The 14,029-nt window shown below is 37.8% G+C and overlaps 8 protein-coding genes across 9 annotated transcripts; 4 read left to right on the top strand and 4 right to left on the bottom strand.

Annotated features, from left to right (window-relative positions):
- Gasu_11630 (light-harvesting complex protein) lies at window positions 1-1,689 on the bottom strand (the record flags this gene model as incomplete). Its single annotated transcript, XM_005707948.1, has 6 exons — window positions 1,151-1,689; window positions 1,079-1,096; window positions 978-1,023; window positions 791-915; window positions 524-739; window positions 1-462 (listed from the first exon to the last, which is right to left on the bottom strand). The coding sequence occupies exons 1-6, from the start codon at window positions 1,557-1,559 to the stop codon at window positions 383-385; spliced, it is 894 nt and encodes a 297-aa protein (XP_005708005.1). The 5' UTR covers window positions 1,560-1,689.
- A 169-nt stretch (window positions 1,690-1,858) lies between these two features.
- Gasu_11620 (uncharacterized protein) lies at window positions 1,859-3,519 on the bottom strand. The gene has a single exon (XM_005707947.1). The coding sequence runs from the start codon at window positions 3,485-3,487 to the stop codon at window positions 1,895-1,897; it is 1,593 nt and encodes a 530-aa protein (XP_005708004.1). The 5' UTR covers window positions 3,488-3,519; the 3' UTR covers window positions 1,859-1,894.
- A 100-nt stretch (window positions 3,520-3,619) lies between these two features.
- Window positions 3,620-4,814, top strand: Gasu_11610 (light-harvesting complex protein). The gene is made up of 5 exons (XM_005707946.1): window positions 3,620-3,833; window positions 3,896-4,032; window positions 4,098-4,177; window positions 4,241-4,563; window positions 4,619-4,814. The coding sequence occupies exons 1-5, from the start codon at window positions 3,744-3,746 to the stop codon at window positions 4,676-4,678; spliced, it is 690 nt and encodes a 229-aa protein (XP_005708003.1). The 5' UTR covers window positions 3,620-3,743; the 3' UTR covers window positions 4,679-4,814.
- A 5-nt stretch (window positions 4,815-4,819) lies between these two features.
- On the top strand, window positions 4,820-6,640 carry Gasu_11600 (STAM-binding protein). Of its 2 annotated transcripts, XM_005707945.1 has the most exons (6): window positions 4,820-5,069; window positions 5,128-5,526; window positions 5,592-5,690; window positions 5,751-5,866; window positions 5,918-6,032; window positions 6,244-6,640. In XM_005707945.1, exons 1-6 carry the CDS (start codon window positions 4,842-4,844, stop codon window positions 6,259-6,261), a joined length of 975 nt encoding a protein of 324 aa, XP_005708002.1. In that variant the 5' UTR covers window positions 4,820-4,841; the 3' UTR covers window positions 6,262-6,640. The 2 variants fall into 2 exon arrangements, with proteins under 2 accessions (XP_005708002.1, XP_005708001.1); XM_005707944.1 differs by having other exon boundaries at window positions 5,918-6,640.
- A 9-nt stretch (window positions 6,641-6,649) lies between these two features.
- Gasu_11590 (phospholipid scramblase-like protein) lies at window positions 6,650-7,934 on the top strand. Its single transcript, XM_005707943.1, has one exon. It carries the CDS (start codon window positions 6,654-6,656, stop codon window positions 7,908-7,910), a length of 1,257 nt encoding a protein of 418 aa, XP_005708000.1. The 5' UTR covers window positions 6,650-6,653; the 3' UTR covers window positions 7,911-7,934.
- Window position 7,935: 1 nt separating this feature from the next.
- Window positions 7,936-8,949, bottom strand: Gasu_11580 (dihydrodipicolinate reductase). Its single transcript, XM_005707942.1, has 3 exons — window positions 8,859-8,949; window positions 8,722-8,808; window positions 7,936-8,667 (listed from the first exon to the last, which is right to left on the bottom strand). Exons 1-3 carry the CDS (start codon window positions 8,924-8,926, stop codon window positions 7,992-7,994), a joined length of 831 nt encoding a protein of 276 aa, XP_005707999.1. The 5' UTR covers window positions 8,927-8,949; the 3' UTR covers window positions 7,936-7,991.
- A 46-nt stretch (window positions 8,950-8,995) lies between these two features.
- Window positions 8,996-12,749, bottom strand: Gasu_11570 (transmembrane receptor protein tyrosine kinase). Its single transcript, XM_005707941.1, has 10 exons — window positions 12,473-12,749; window positions 11,855-12,136; window positions 11,628-11,798; window positions 11,394-11,569; window positions 11,135-11,338; window positions 11,031-11,071; window positions 10,394-10,977; window positions 10,145-10,298; window positions 9,531-10,087; window positions 8,996-9,481 (listed from the first exon to the last, which is right to left on the bottom strand). Exons 2-10 carry the CDS (start codon window positions 12,123-12,125, stop codon window positions 9,198-9,200), a joined length of 2,442 nt encoding a protein of 813 aa, XP_005707998.1. The 5' UTR covers window positions 12,126-12,136; window positions 12,473-12,749; the 3' UTR covers window positions 8,996-9,197.
- Window positions 12,750-13,149: 400 nt separating this feature from the next.
- On the top strand, window positions 13,150-14,028 carry Gasu_11560 (MFS transporter, SP family, sugar:H+ symporter; the record flags this gene model as incomplete). The annotated part of the gene is made up of 2 exons (XM_005707940.1): window positions 13,150-13,451; window positions 13,508-14,028. Coding segments are annotated over exons 1-2 (805 nt in total), but the record flags the coding sequence as incomplete, so codon positions are not given.
- Between the last annotated feature and the right edge of the window lies 1 nt (window position 14,029).

The following is a 14,029-nucleotide window of genomic DNA, read 5'->3' as shown; positions in this document are numbered from 1 at the left end:
ACTGGTGTCGAACAAGGTGCAGATACAGAACAATATTCCAAAGATGGTCGATAGATGCTTCATACCCTATGAAAAGACCCTGTTTCTGTGAAATTTTAGCAAACAAGAAAAAAATAATAGATACTTGCCTATTGCAACTTGTTGTTGATAACACCAAGAAGAGAGGCGTTAATGGAAATCTAAGGAGAGAAGAGAGAGTCTTTGATGGAAAAGCAATATGGACAACATTTTTCCTTCATTGGATCGATCCCAATTTGGCTTTAAGCATTTTTCTTTGGATTGAGATTTGAACTCAACATTGAAGATGAATTGTTCTTTCTATAAAAACTACTTTTATTAGCAGCCACGGGAAAAACAACATTATTATAGGAGAATATTGGTTTCATGGAGATAATGGACGAAAGTTGGCCAGTTGCTCGAAAATACCTTGTTTCGTTACCCAATATTGATGTATGAAACCACCTAAAAGAACACATAGATTTCAACTCTATTTACAAATCTCAATAGAACCAGCTCCACTTACCCACAGCTATCATAGCCAATCTACCATTTCTAAGTTCCGACCATTCATACTTACGAAAAGTATCCGGATCCTTGGCCAAGCCCAATGGATCAAAATGAAATACGCCAGGTTCTCTCTTTCCTTCCATCATTTGAGAAACTGCAAACAAACTAATAACTTCGAAAAATATCACAAATAATAGAATTTGTGACATGCCACCGGTTTTGACATAGACATCTAAATATAAATATTACAACAAACTACGAATAGAAGAAAATGATTGCTTGCCATGTGCCAAAACAGGGGGAACTTTGGAGAAATATGGATAAGGAAATGTCCACAACTCTTGTACAATAAATCCAAGAGCTGCTAACATGGCGATACGGCAATGTTTCAACTCTGCCTCACGCATCCTATTCAACTTTTCAATACATCAAGTTGCTCAAAGACTGTTAAAATGGAATATCTATTGTACCATTTGACATCAAATACATTTGTGAAACCAAAAGGATCAAAGCCAACTTATGAAAAGCAAAGGAGAAATTTAACACAATTGAACAAGTCAACTTATCTTACCGTCACCCGCCATAGTACCTGATCTTCGTTAGTATATTATGATATTCAAGCTCATGAGATAGATCTACTCACCGTCTAAATTCTGTGGCCATAACATAAAAGGTAGAGCTTTGGACCATTTTGGTTTATTGGAAACAGTCTTTTTCTGTTCTACTGGCTCCTTCGCGACTCCCTTATCAACAGGAGGTTTCTGAGTTACAGCCTTTCCTGAATCCGAAGTTGTGGTTTTAGCGGATTCTGCTTTGACTTCTTGAGCTTTAGAAATCTCTTGTCGACTCTCTTTATGCGAAGATTCGCTTTTTGAGGGTTGTTTGTCCGATGCACTGGATTTTCGACTGGCTGATTCGCTTCCGTTTGAGGCAGTCATACTCCACGAAACTTTAGATATACATGGGTTCGTGTAGTTACGATGTTGACGGTTTAAAAGAGAAGTTCCTGAACTCAAGCTACCTTTAATGAAAGTTATGCTAAGAAATGCCATATTTGAAAAATAAAAAGTGGTCAGGTTATAGGTTTGCCAATCTTCTAAGATTCAATGGAGATTGTACTCAATTGGGAGATGAATGGTGAGCACACGCAATGCCAATTCCTCAGTAAAATTTCAGTAGAACTTGGACAGTCTTTTAAAGAATCATGCACAAACACGATAACTAATCACCTGGGAATTCTAGTTGAAATGATTGTGCATTGGTTGTTTCGAAAAGTCAACCGAAACTTGGTAAAGGCACTTGATAAGAATTGCCTCACTTGTGAGAAATAAAGTGAACGAAGAAAAGAGATTTCCAGTTACCAAAGTTTACTTTTCGTTATACTTTTTTAGTTCATATTCAAGTTTTCTTTTTCTTTGGAAGACTTTCGGAATTTGCGTTGTTCTCCATATGTGGTTAAAATATCATTTACATCCTGTCGGATAGAAGCTATTTTACTTTCCAGCAAGTTGATTGTTTGTGAATAACTTTGGTGACCATTATGTTGACTGGGCTCCCAAATGTGTGCACCTTGAAGCATTTCCAAAAGTTCCTTCACTGGTTGCTGTATCTCTTCCATTTGTTTGAAGCTTTGTTTTAAGATATTTTGCTCATAAAGCTTGGCATCGTCAAGTTCTTGTTTGCATTCTTTAATAAATTGAAAGATGTTCTCCATTGTCGACATGGACTGTCCTGTTATTTTAGAGATACGATACATAGTATTCTGATATAGTCTTTCCATCATATGTGCCAGTTGAACACCGTTTGAAGAGTTTAGATGACATTTCAAGTCTTCCGTTACTACTATTTCTTTCTCAAGCAACCGACACATTAATTCAAACTGATTTCGGATTTCTTCCAAAAGGTAGTTTCGAGTTGAAGTCATTCGAAGCATCAGTTGTAAGGACTGGATTTGAATTTTCTTATGGAATAAATGCTTTTCATAAAAATGGTTCAGACTCATCATCTTTTTAAAAGACTCTTCCAATGAGCTTTGAATCTTCCGACGAACTTGCAAACGAATGTTCCTTGTAGCTAATTGGATCACTTTTCCTTCCAAATCTTTTATTCGATTCTTTTCAACTCGATGTAATCGTTTGGAAGACTGGTTGTTGCCGTTGATAGTATTGTCGCTATGTGCATTTCGTCTCACTAGAAACGTTTGAGTTGCATGAACTTTATGTAAAGTTGTCAATGTACGAATCATCTGCAATTGCATGTCTTGTATATTGTCTTCTAAAAGCTTTGCTTGGGTGTAAAACTGTTGCAATGACTGCTCTATTGACCATTCATTGCCATCGTCTCCTTTTAAATTATTCTCAAGACCTATTTGCCTCTTGTACATATCTACCAAATGAAGAATAAAATACTCGAAAGAAGAACAGGTTCTACATAATGTGCAAAGAAAATGATCAAGTCTCAATATATTTCTTTCAAGATTGAGGTTTTCGTGGATGTTTGAAACAGATAAAGTCTGCTTGGACTTGTACTTGGTATCCGATAACAAGTTTTCCAACTGCTCTTTCTTCTTGTCTAGTTCTTGGACGCGGTCCTTGAAGAGTTGCAATAACATTTGTTTCTTTCCAAGTCCGTCTATCCTATTATTTGTCTCCGTCAAGGTGTCTTCCTTTCCACTGGAAAGATTGAAAGCTTCACTTTTGAAGTTGTCATCTTTTTCTTCAACAATATTTCTAGATATAAGGGGTACAATCTGGTTATTCTTGATCCCTTGTATCAGGTGTCTTAGCATATCGGCTATTTCATCATCCAAGAATAGCCATTCTAAACGTTCTGACAGTTCTTGTTCCGACACGAGATATTCAAGTTCTTCTTCATTCTCTACAGATTGTAATATTTGTTTCACTGGGATGGACAAGTCTTCTAGTGCGCTTAAGAGTTGCCAAGCCTCTTCGGAATGGCGCCTCGATGGGCCCAATGGCATTTTTTTTTGAAAATAATGGATGATAAAGACTGACTACAAGTAAGTACTATTATTTAAGTTCCATAGATTTGGAAAAAAGAAGCACTATATTCAAGAAAGAGGTTATATCCTTGAGAAAATTTCCTAAATTTCCACTATCAAGACTTGATACTTAAATCTCTCATGGACTCTTTCAAAAGATGTGAGGTTTCCCATGGGTGTAATTGGGTCTCAAATAATCTCTCTGAAGAGATACTGGGATTGCTATTTCTAAACCATGATTTGTCTATCCCATGACTGTTTAACTTTTGTTCCAAGTCTTCATGCTTTTCGTATTCCTGGTAAAAGTTGCGATTCCTTGATAAAGGTAACCACAACGAGTTGCTGGTTGAGAACAAAATAGCAATAACTTTGTTCTTTATTGAATAGTTACGTTCTAGCCGTAGCTTTGTTCCCAGAAACCTATGTTCACTTAGAGCTTCTGCGAGTCTACCACAAAAGTCAAAAGCAATACCGTTTCTAGATCGTCCTCCTGCTTTGGATGGTTCTATGGTTGGTGACGTTGGGTAAGAGCAAGAAAAACTATGGGAATGGAGAGGAGTGCATTTCTACTGAAACTAACCAATTGTAGATTTGATCCGTTGAATATCTCTTCTTATCTGGACTTGCGTTGGTTACGAGAATCAGAAATCAAACACTGTCGTATTGCTAGTATGTTTTTTGTTGCTTCATTGCATCTTGCATAGAATCAATCTTCTAATTGGTTGTTCATAGTGTTGGCAGTAGTGGGTTGGTTCGTACAAGAAGTATATCATTTACCCAATGAAATATACAGCTCTTCAGTCCCTACAGAGGCTTTTTGGAAAACCCTTGTTACTGGACCTATGGGGCAGATTGTTCTTTGGACGTCCCTGTTTGAAATGATAAGTACTCCTGCTGTGATACAAATGCTACAAGGCAGTGGCAGAGAACCTGGTTATTTTGGCTTTGATCCACTTGGACTGGGAAAAAATCCAGAACTTTACAAGCGCTTTCAATTGTCAGAGCTGAAAAACGGGAGGCTAGCTATGATAGCTATTGGAGGATTGATTCATCAGGTAATGTATTAGTTTCACTTTGAATCAATTTTGCAAAGTCTTGATTTTTTTCTAGTCTTTCTTGACTCATATGGGTGCTATTCAACAGTTACAACAACACAAGTTCTTTCCATAAAACTTCAAGAGGGATTTGTTTGACATGTTGAAAATAAAATCAATTCATTTGAAGTCACGTTTGCTTTTTTTCTTCCAAAATTGGCGCAATTGGATGATTCCAGAGTATATTATGAACACTCAGAAAATGTCGTCTCTTATTCTCGTTAAACTGTTCTAGTCAAATGCAAAGACTCTTTGAACGAGTTGAATCAATTCCTTTAAATCCGTACATAAGTTTGAGACGTTATTTGTACAGTGTACAACAAGCTTATGTTCATGCCAAACAGTATCAACGTGAAGGCAACTTGGAACGAGAAGCACTCCTGTTACTTCGAATTGCAACGCTAGTTCAGAAGACTATATCGAAGCATCCAGATTATGTAAAGGTACAAAATGCCAATATTGTCAAGGTAATTACCAAGCAACAAAGCTTTTTTGTGACTCAGTTAAAGGTGATGTTTCTCGCAGGAATTCCGTTTGTATGCACAACTTGCTATCAAACGTTTAGAAGAGATAAAACCCTTGATTGATGCGAAAGAAAATACTAGTGAAACCTTGACGATAGCAAATGCCGTGCAAGAAGAAAGTTCTCAAGCAGTGCTGCAAAATAATGTTCACTTGGAGAACGACTTGTTGAGTTCTGCTCCTGCTATGAAAACAAGGACTATGCAAGTTCACGAGGAAATGCTTTTTGTTTTTGAGTCTATTGCACAGAAGAACACAAAGAATAATAAAGAAACCTGCGGTGTCCTCGCTGGTGTACTTCAAAATCACTTACTTGTAGTAACCAGTCTCATTGTTCCTAAACAAACAGGAATGAGTGATTCATGTGAAATGTTGAATGAGGAAGAGCTTTTTGCGTTACAGGTGAGAAAAGAAGAAATTTATTTGAATGTTTGGAATGGACTGAATATCTTTGATTTTATGAATAGGATAAGAAGAATTTGATGACTTTAGGATGGATACATACTCATCCTCAGCATCCATGTTTTTTGAGTTCAGTGGATGTTCATACTCATGCAAGTTTTCAAGTATGCTGACTCTTTTTTAGACATTGCCTATTTGTTTGAAACTGAAAGATGTCTAACTAGTGGATATTACCTGAAGCCATAGCTATTGTTATAGCACCTACTGATAGGCAACGTATTGGAATATTTAGCCTGACACATCCGGGAGGTCTCGAATATACCTTGCAATGCCAACAAAGGTTGTTTTGTTTACTTTCCGTGTTGATTGTTTATCAAACTTGTTTTTGTAGAGGACATCATCCTCATCCTGAACATGTTCCGAAAGGTTTCATTGGCGAAGGAAAACTTTTTTATGAGAACTGCAATCATGTTGAACTCGTAAGAGATCATTCCATACGTTATGAGGTAGGCTGTCTTCTTTTGATAATATGCAATATAAAGCCGAAGCATCGAATTACCAATACCGTTCCTTGTTTTGCAACAAGGCTCGGCAATGTCATCGATGCAACATCAAACACATGTCCAATAACATCGTTCTGTTCACATTCAGAGAACATATTATCATGCTTATTGGACAAACATTTTGAAATGTGACTTGCTTATATTCTCTGATTAGGTTTATGATTTGCGTTGATTTTCAGATAATGTCGATAGTATGGGATTATTTTTGGTTAGTATTCATGAGTCTCTTAGATTATCTTTGGATAGTCATTGAGAGAGGATGTTTGAGTAAGATGTGGATGATAGTGGACGATGTACAGTCAATGAAATGTGGCAAAGAACATTTTTGGGGATCTTATCCATTTAGAAAGAGAAAGAAAGAATGAACTGAATTTCTCATCTTTCAAGAGGCTATATTAGGTTCTTTTTTCAAATAAGAAAATGGTAGATTTTGACTTTTCCATATGGCATAATCTTATTCCATTGTGATTTGGCCTTTTGTAAGTTATAAGTGATATGTGGACCAGTTCTCGTATGCTTTCTCGTTGGATAAGAAATATCGTACACCTTCATAACGTACGAATTATGCGTTGGAATTTACCTCGACTGTTTTGTGTTGGTGTACCTGGTTATTCGTCATACAACAACGTTGTATTATCTTCCAAGGTACACGCACAGTTGTCTTCTCCAGTTGCCAAGTGGAGTCCCTTTATTTCAACAACTAGTATGTGGTACAAACCAAGAAGGGTTCATAATAAAGTTGATACATCTACAAATGAGCCTGTAACAACGAGTATTGGTGTAACTGAACAGACTCAGCAAACAAAGTCAAGTCCTACCGAGTCCCGTCAAGTATTGTTGTCAAACCCCGCTTTAGTTGTCTGCAGAGAGTTGGAATGGGGAAATATATTTTTTGGGTTCGAACAAGCCAATAAGTATTCTTTAAAGACACCTGACGGTCAAGTTGCTGGTTACATTGCAGAGGAAGATGGACTTGGTCGATCTTTGCTTCGAAATATTCTTCGAACGCATCGTTCTTTTAAAGCCACGATATTGGATCCAACTGGTCAACCCGTTATGGTAATCAGAAGACCAGCTTATCTTTTGACCAGTTCTCTTTATGTGGAAACTCCCGAAGGAGAGTCCATCGGTGAGATACGAATGAACTGGCATCCTTGGAGAAGAAAGTATGATTTATACGTAAATAAGAGACAGTTTGGAAAGATTGATTCAGGCTTTCTAGCAGTGGAGTTTCCAATACAAGATGAACATGGAAATGTGATTGGCAGTGTAAGCAAAGATTTCACAGGCTTTGCAAAAGAGTTGTTTACCGATGCTACACAATACGTTGTTCGTCTAAGACCACCTAGTGAACTTGTTTTAGACAACAACGGCATTATTCAAATGAATAGCAGCGTCACCAATCCTGCTGAAACCAACACATCTGAAACGAGTCTTAGTACTGAGGAAAGAGCAGTTTTATTTGCAGTTGCAGTATCTGTCGATTTTGATTATTTTTCCTTGCATAGTCGTCATGGAAGTTTTATGCCATTCCCATTTATGATGCCATTTCCATGGCCAGGAAGTGGAGGAGGAGGAGGAGGAGAACAAGGAGAACAAGAAAGTGCAAATAGTCAAGATAATCCAACCTCCAAGGATACTTCATCTACTGGAACGACAGAGCCTGATGGAGATTCTTCCAATGGATTTGGAGAAGATTCGAAATGGGCTCACTTTGAAGAAGGAAAATTTGAAGAACCTGACAATATGTTTGAAGAAGATAATAGTAGTGGTTGGAGTTTTGGTTCCTTTTTCGGAGATGATGACGATGATGATGATTAGATAGGATATTCTGATGCATGTAAGAAGATTCATGATGTATTTTATATCAATTGACTAGCAGCCACTAAAAAAATTGAGTATTTAGTTGTTTGAAATTTGTTCCGTTAATACGTCCATCATATTATACAATTTTTGAGATGCTTTTTGTTGTATTTTATTCCATAAAAATACAACTGCATCAACTGTTCCTTGTGCATAAATATTTCTTCCCAAAACGTTGTGTTGAAATGCTATTTGCACTGACTTGTCCGGACTCGTCAATCGATAAGTATGAAAGGCATGACCATTTATATACTCTGGCGGTATGCTCAATTCTTGTTGTTGCTCTACTGGATTTCGAATCATTCGCAAGTCTTTATCATATTCAAAATGTGCACCCATTTTCACAAAGGATTGGATCATTTCTTTGGCAGTTCCCGAAGTATCTGCTTTAGTTTGTTGATGAGATTCGGTTACTTGTAAACGATAGTTTTGGAAAACACCGGGAAAGCTTTGAGCCATCTTATTCAGCATAGTTTGTAAAGCAACTATTTGTTTTCCCATATTTGGTGCTATTACAGCATATACATTGGATTGCACCGTAGACTGAATAAGTTGCTCACGATCACCACCAGTCGTACCCATAACAAACGGAATGCCATATTTTTGATAAAACAAAGCATTGGAGTTGACAGCGTCTGGATGGGTATAATCCACAGCAATCAAACGAGGATAGTCTTGTAGTATCTTTTCTATTTCGCTTGCTCTTTGTGAAGGCCTATACAATGACTGTTTCATCACTAGAAAACTATATCGTTAAAGAATAACTTACCTTAGCAGTGTGATGGGTTGATTAGATACTTTTGAGTGATAGGAAAACTCTTTTTGATTCTCCGCTGTAAGTGAATATGGAACAACACTATTAAAAAGTAAATATAACAATAGAAAAAATAGTCGACAAAAACTTACGGCAACTCTCTTTGCAATACCACGTTTAAGACTTCACTACTCATATTGCCAGGTAGACCGTTGACCATCACCTGTGGAAGACAACATACGATTAAAACTGGTCTACGAGAGGTCCTGTAAAATATTGAATACTTTCTTTTACAATCTTTTGGTTTATAGCAAAAACAACGGGAGTATTTATCCGAGGTATTCTTATCATACAAACCATCAGAACATACAAAATTCATGGCTTCTCGACTAGCAATTTTCAAAAAAAAGATTTATGAGCAATTCAGTTCAATGAGAAGACCAATCAACCTATTTTTTTTTGGAAAAGACATGCGAGAAGATGCTGTGCACTTAAAAAGCAGTTGCTGAAGATCCTTTACCCGAGAAAGATGAATCCCACAAGGCATCCGTATCTTGACGACTGGAAAGTAAATCTTTTGTATCTGTCTGGATTGTTCCTTGCTCAGTTGGATCACTTTCCAAGGACTTAACTTGCCCATTACTTTTACGAAACTCATTTCTTCTTCTTCTTCTATGCGACTCTTTTTTGACATTTGGTTCATTGTTTGTATTTTCTTGTTGATTATCATTTCCTATATCCCATGACTCTAATACATCGCTATCTGATTGGCTGCCTAGACCTGCGTGAGATGCTATTTTATATTGATGATGACTTTTACTTACTTGAATATCCAGGCAATGATGCAAATCCATAATCTGTTTCGTTACTAGGTAATGAAGAGGTAGAATTGGCTAAAGCATCTTGATGAATATGGTTTTGCACCTTGTCATTGGGACGAATGACTCTTCTTTTGTCAGAGTTTCTGGGACCCACTCTCTTTTGAACTGTGCCTTGATATATCGAATTATCTGATTGCCAAGTATCAACTTCCTTCCAATCACTATTTTCGTTATCTCCAAAACCTACATCAGATATTTTCATAGGTACTGTTGTGCTATCCAATAGGAAACCATATCGAGTTGCTATGGTTTGACCTGTAGTCGAGGATGGAGACTGTTCATAAAGTTCCCTTATAATAATTTTTACTTCTTCTGCTACAGCTGAATTGGGAACATTCATAAGGTTTTGTAGACAACCTGGTGCAGCAGTTCTTCCATAGAAGAATCCAGTGGTTAAACCTAATAGAGTGGCTGGTATTGCGGGACGAAGCCTCAAAGAGCTCGAAGCGTTGAAATGCTTTTGAAATTGTTTCAGCCCATAATAAATTAACGAAAAAGACCTAGTCAAGTTGAAAAATAGTTTCAGCCTTTGAAACAAAACTCAAAACCAAACTCACGTCAAAGCTGAAAATATACCTCTTCGAACAATACTATTATCACACTGTACCAAAGCTTTTCTTTCTTCAGGTGTTACTTGATACTGATTATCCAATACTCTTCTAAATAATTCTTGGAATACCGTTCGTTCCAACTCATACATGACAATTCTTACTACAGAATGTTTTTTTTATAATCAAAGAAGGAATCGAAATTTTTCACAAGAAATCAACTCTCTTTTCTCTATAAAGAGCAGTTTTGAGCACAACCAGCAAAGCACTTTTCCAAACAAACATTATTAATCAAGGCTGCAACATCTTGAATAGTACAATTGCTGCTGTTTGTGTTGTTGGTTGCTGGTTCAATACTAGGTTGGGGTGTCTTGGATGGCTTTGGTTTATCCATGGCTATGCAGTGTGTGGCATTGTTTCTTCCAGAAGGGCACGCATGTACGCAGTTTGCGTTACCATCATACAATTGATCGCTTATAAAGGTTCCTTTTGGACAGGAATCAAGACATTCTCTACCGTATATGACAGAGTTGGAAGGACAGGCGTCTAGACAAAGTTTTCCTGATCGATAAGTGTAATCGGGACAAGAAGAGCGACATATAGATTGATAGACATAAGGCCAATAAGAAGGGCACTGATCGACACAAGTTTGTATGAAGGGTTGACCACTAATAACAATGTATGGTCTTTTAGAAGAACATTTGGATGCACACTTTCCATCGTCGATTAATGGAGCTTCTGAAAAGTCGCAACTTGTTCTACATGCTCGATTATAAAGAACTGTATTATTGGGACAGCGATCGACACAGTCAAAACCGGAAAGTGCTAGTCTCTCCGGACATCTGCAGCGTTTTCAATTGGAAATGAAATGATGACTGCAAACAAGTATACTTACTCGGATACACAAGTTTGATTGTTCAAATTGTACGGTGCCTCCTGGTTTCATTTGATAAAGATTTGAACATAAGTACATATATGGAGGAAAGTGTCATTACTTACTGCTGGACAGAATTCCACACAGGTATTGTTATGTTGTTTTTTGCCTGTTGGACATTGGTCGACACATGTTTCACCATCGAGAAGTGGTTTCGATGGAGGACAGGTTTCGACACAGACTGGTGATTGATAGTTTAATGTTACGCGGAACTTCCCATGGCAATGATAGCGACAAACTTGGCCATCATATACCATATCTTGTGGACACTGTAAGGATAGATGAGATTTTTCAAAAGGTTGTCATCTTTCATGTTAAACTTACGCTACTTGTGCAGAAAGTACTGTTGAGGAGAAATTTGTTAGCTGGACAGCTATCTAAACAATTTTCTCCATCTTGTACTCGGTAACTTGGACATTGATGTCTACAGATGCGGCCATCACGCAAAGGTTTATCTTTAGGACAGCCGTAATGACATTCCTTGTTTTCCAAATCGAGCCCTAAGCATTCGTTTGATTTCTTAGTTTGTTTCATGTGTTGTCAAGACCATTTGCTTACATTGATACGAATTGCATTGTGCCACACAAAGTCTTCCATTCTTAAATGGCTTCCAAGATGGACAAGTCGAACGACAAATTTTGTAATCTTGGACGATGTCAACATATGGCTGTGATGTTGGGCAACTGGTAACACAGTTGCGATCCGCAGTAATATAGGAATCTGGTGGACCTATACAACGAAAGAATATATATTTGAAATTGAATAAGGAAGAGACTTTTTCTCACAAGCTTTAACGCATGTTTTTGCAGAAATAAACATGTCCTGGGAGCACTCATTTGTGCACTGAAGACTCTCTGTATCTAGAAAATAGTCAGAGGGACATTGTGGATTGGTTTCGTTGGGTAGGAGATTGCGTTTGGTTTCCAGGATATTTGTAGGAGGAGAAGAAGTAACTTTGTTGTCAGGTTGAATTTCTCCTGAGAGCTCTGCTGCAAGAAGGAATTCAACGAGCAATAAAATAGTGATTGTTGCCAGTGCGCCTGAATATTTGTTCATGTTGCTGTTCCCTTGCAAATAATACAAGTGTATTTTTTTATAGTATTGGGTTAAATGAGAAATAACTTGTTTCATTTCTGGTAACATTTCACTTCATATAAAGAATAATTTGGCGCGCAGATCCCCAGCATTTTTCTTTTTGACAGCTCGTTATCGAATGAAGACACGTCTCCGTTCTGTTATCAGGTAAAAATGTTTCAGGAACATTTTCCAAAAGTCCATTGTTGTCAAGAGATTGCAAACGACGACTATGTAGCTTTATCATTCAATTCAATTGAGGTTTTTTTGTTTTAAACTTGGTGAAAGAGACCTGTTTTGATGAAAGAAGGTCAGAATTCGTTGCTTACAATGAGAGAGAAACTTTTTATCAAAGTAGGCTCAAGGGCCTCTAATTTAATGTATGACTAGTGACGATGGTATATACGTCAACACAGAAGACACAATAGAATCTACTCTGCCCAGTGAAAGGAGTAAAATTATTATCTGGTCCCTAAATATAGTTCCTTTGTCTGGAAAACAGCTAAGACAAAGTTGCTCTAAGGCTCATGATACAAAAAGTTACCCTTGTTCTTGACAGATGGCTGACAAAGCGCAAAAGAAAATCCTCGTTCTTCGTCAAGAATCAGAAGCGTTTGTCCTACTTGTCACTGTATGCAGTCCAAAGTAGGAGGAGGGCATAATATCCAAGCTCAATCCCTGCTAGAGGGGATGAAATTCGGCGGCGGTGTTGAGGTACAGAGATGAGACTGAGATTTAAAGCCGTTCGCGTGTTGGGACTCGTGATTCTTTGTTTCCAGCGACTCTGTCTGTCGGACATGAAGGGGTGCCTTGATCTAATTGGTCAATCCAATTTTTGGTTCACTGGGTTTTTTACGGCAAATTGGTAGAATGCATAGAGAGCAGCTACTTTAAATACGCATCGATTTTCTCGTTGGGTACTTGTGTTAGATCTAGATGGAAGTTGTTGAGAGCACAGCAGCTATTTCTTCAGAAGTAGACGAACAAAAAAAGGAACCTCTATTCCGAGGAAGCCTAGACGGGCATGACCTTTCAGATGAAGTCCTTAATGATGAAATTGGGGAGACTAGAATTGCAGTTGAAAGAAACGAAAGTTTCTTTTTTCAATTCTATTACGTTAGGCAATCCTAAAGTATTTACTTGGGTACTGGTTGCGTTTGCCTCCATGGGTGGCTTACTATCTGGTTTGGATCAGAGCTTGATTAGTGGAGCGAATTTATATATGCTAGCGGATTTACACTTGGATAGTGGCCAAGTTTCGTTGGTAGACTCTTTAATGCCTTTGGGTGCAGTTTTGGGAGCATTAATGTAAGTTAACATAACTTGGGAGTCTAGTATATTTGGTTTTAACTAGTATTATTTAGCTTATCACCTACCAACGAAGCATTGGGTAGAAAGTTGTCTATTATCGTTGCGTGTTTACTCTACACATTAGGTGCTGGTTTAGAAGCTGGAGCTCATTCAGTTGGTATGATGTACGCTGGACGTTTTATTTTGGGGATGGGTTTAGGCTTGGAAGGAGGAACTGTGCCTGTTTATGTTGCAGAATGTGTGGCAAAGAAGTTCCGGGGCAATCTTGTCTCTTTGTACCAATTCAATATTGCTCTCGGTGAAGTCTTTGGTTATGTTGTTGCTGCAATATTTGTCAACGTTTCAGGAACTTGGCGTTGGATGTTGGGATCATCTCTTCTCTTTTCCACTGTTCTTCTTGTAGGAATGATTTTCATGCCTGAAAGTCCTCGTTATCTGATGCATAAAGGTCGTGAAGTTGAATCTTATAGCGTCTGGAAGCGTATTCGTGGTGTATCCGATATAGATGCAAGACGCGAGTTTATTGTGATGAGACATTTAGTTGAACAGGAACAAGAGGAGAAGAAACGTCGATC

This window comes from Galdieria sulphuraria, assembly GCF_000341285.1.
Source record: "Galdieria sulphuraria unplaced genomic scaffold scaf_7, whole genome shotgun sequence".
In the NCBI taxonomy this organism is placed as follows: Eukaryota; Rhodophyta; class Bangiophyceae; order Galdieriales; family Galdieriaceae; genus Galdieria; species Galdieria sulphuraria.
Note: the sequence above shows the minus strand (reverse complement) of the source record. Positions and strands in the feature narration are given on the sequence as shown.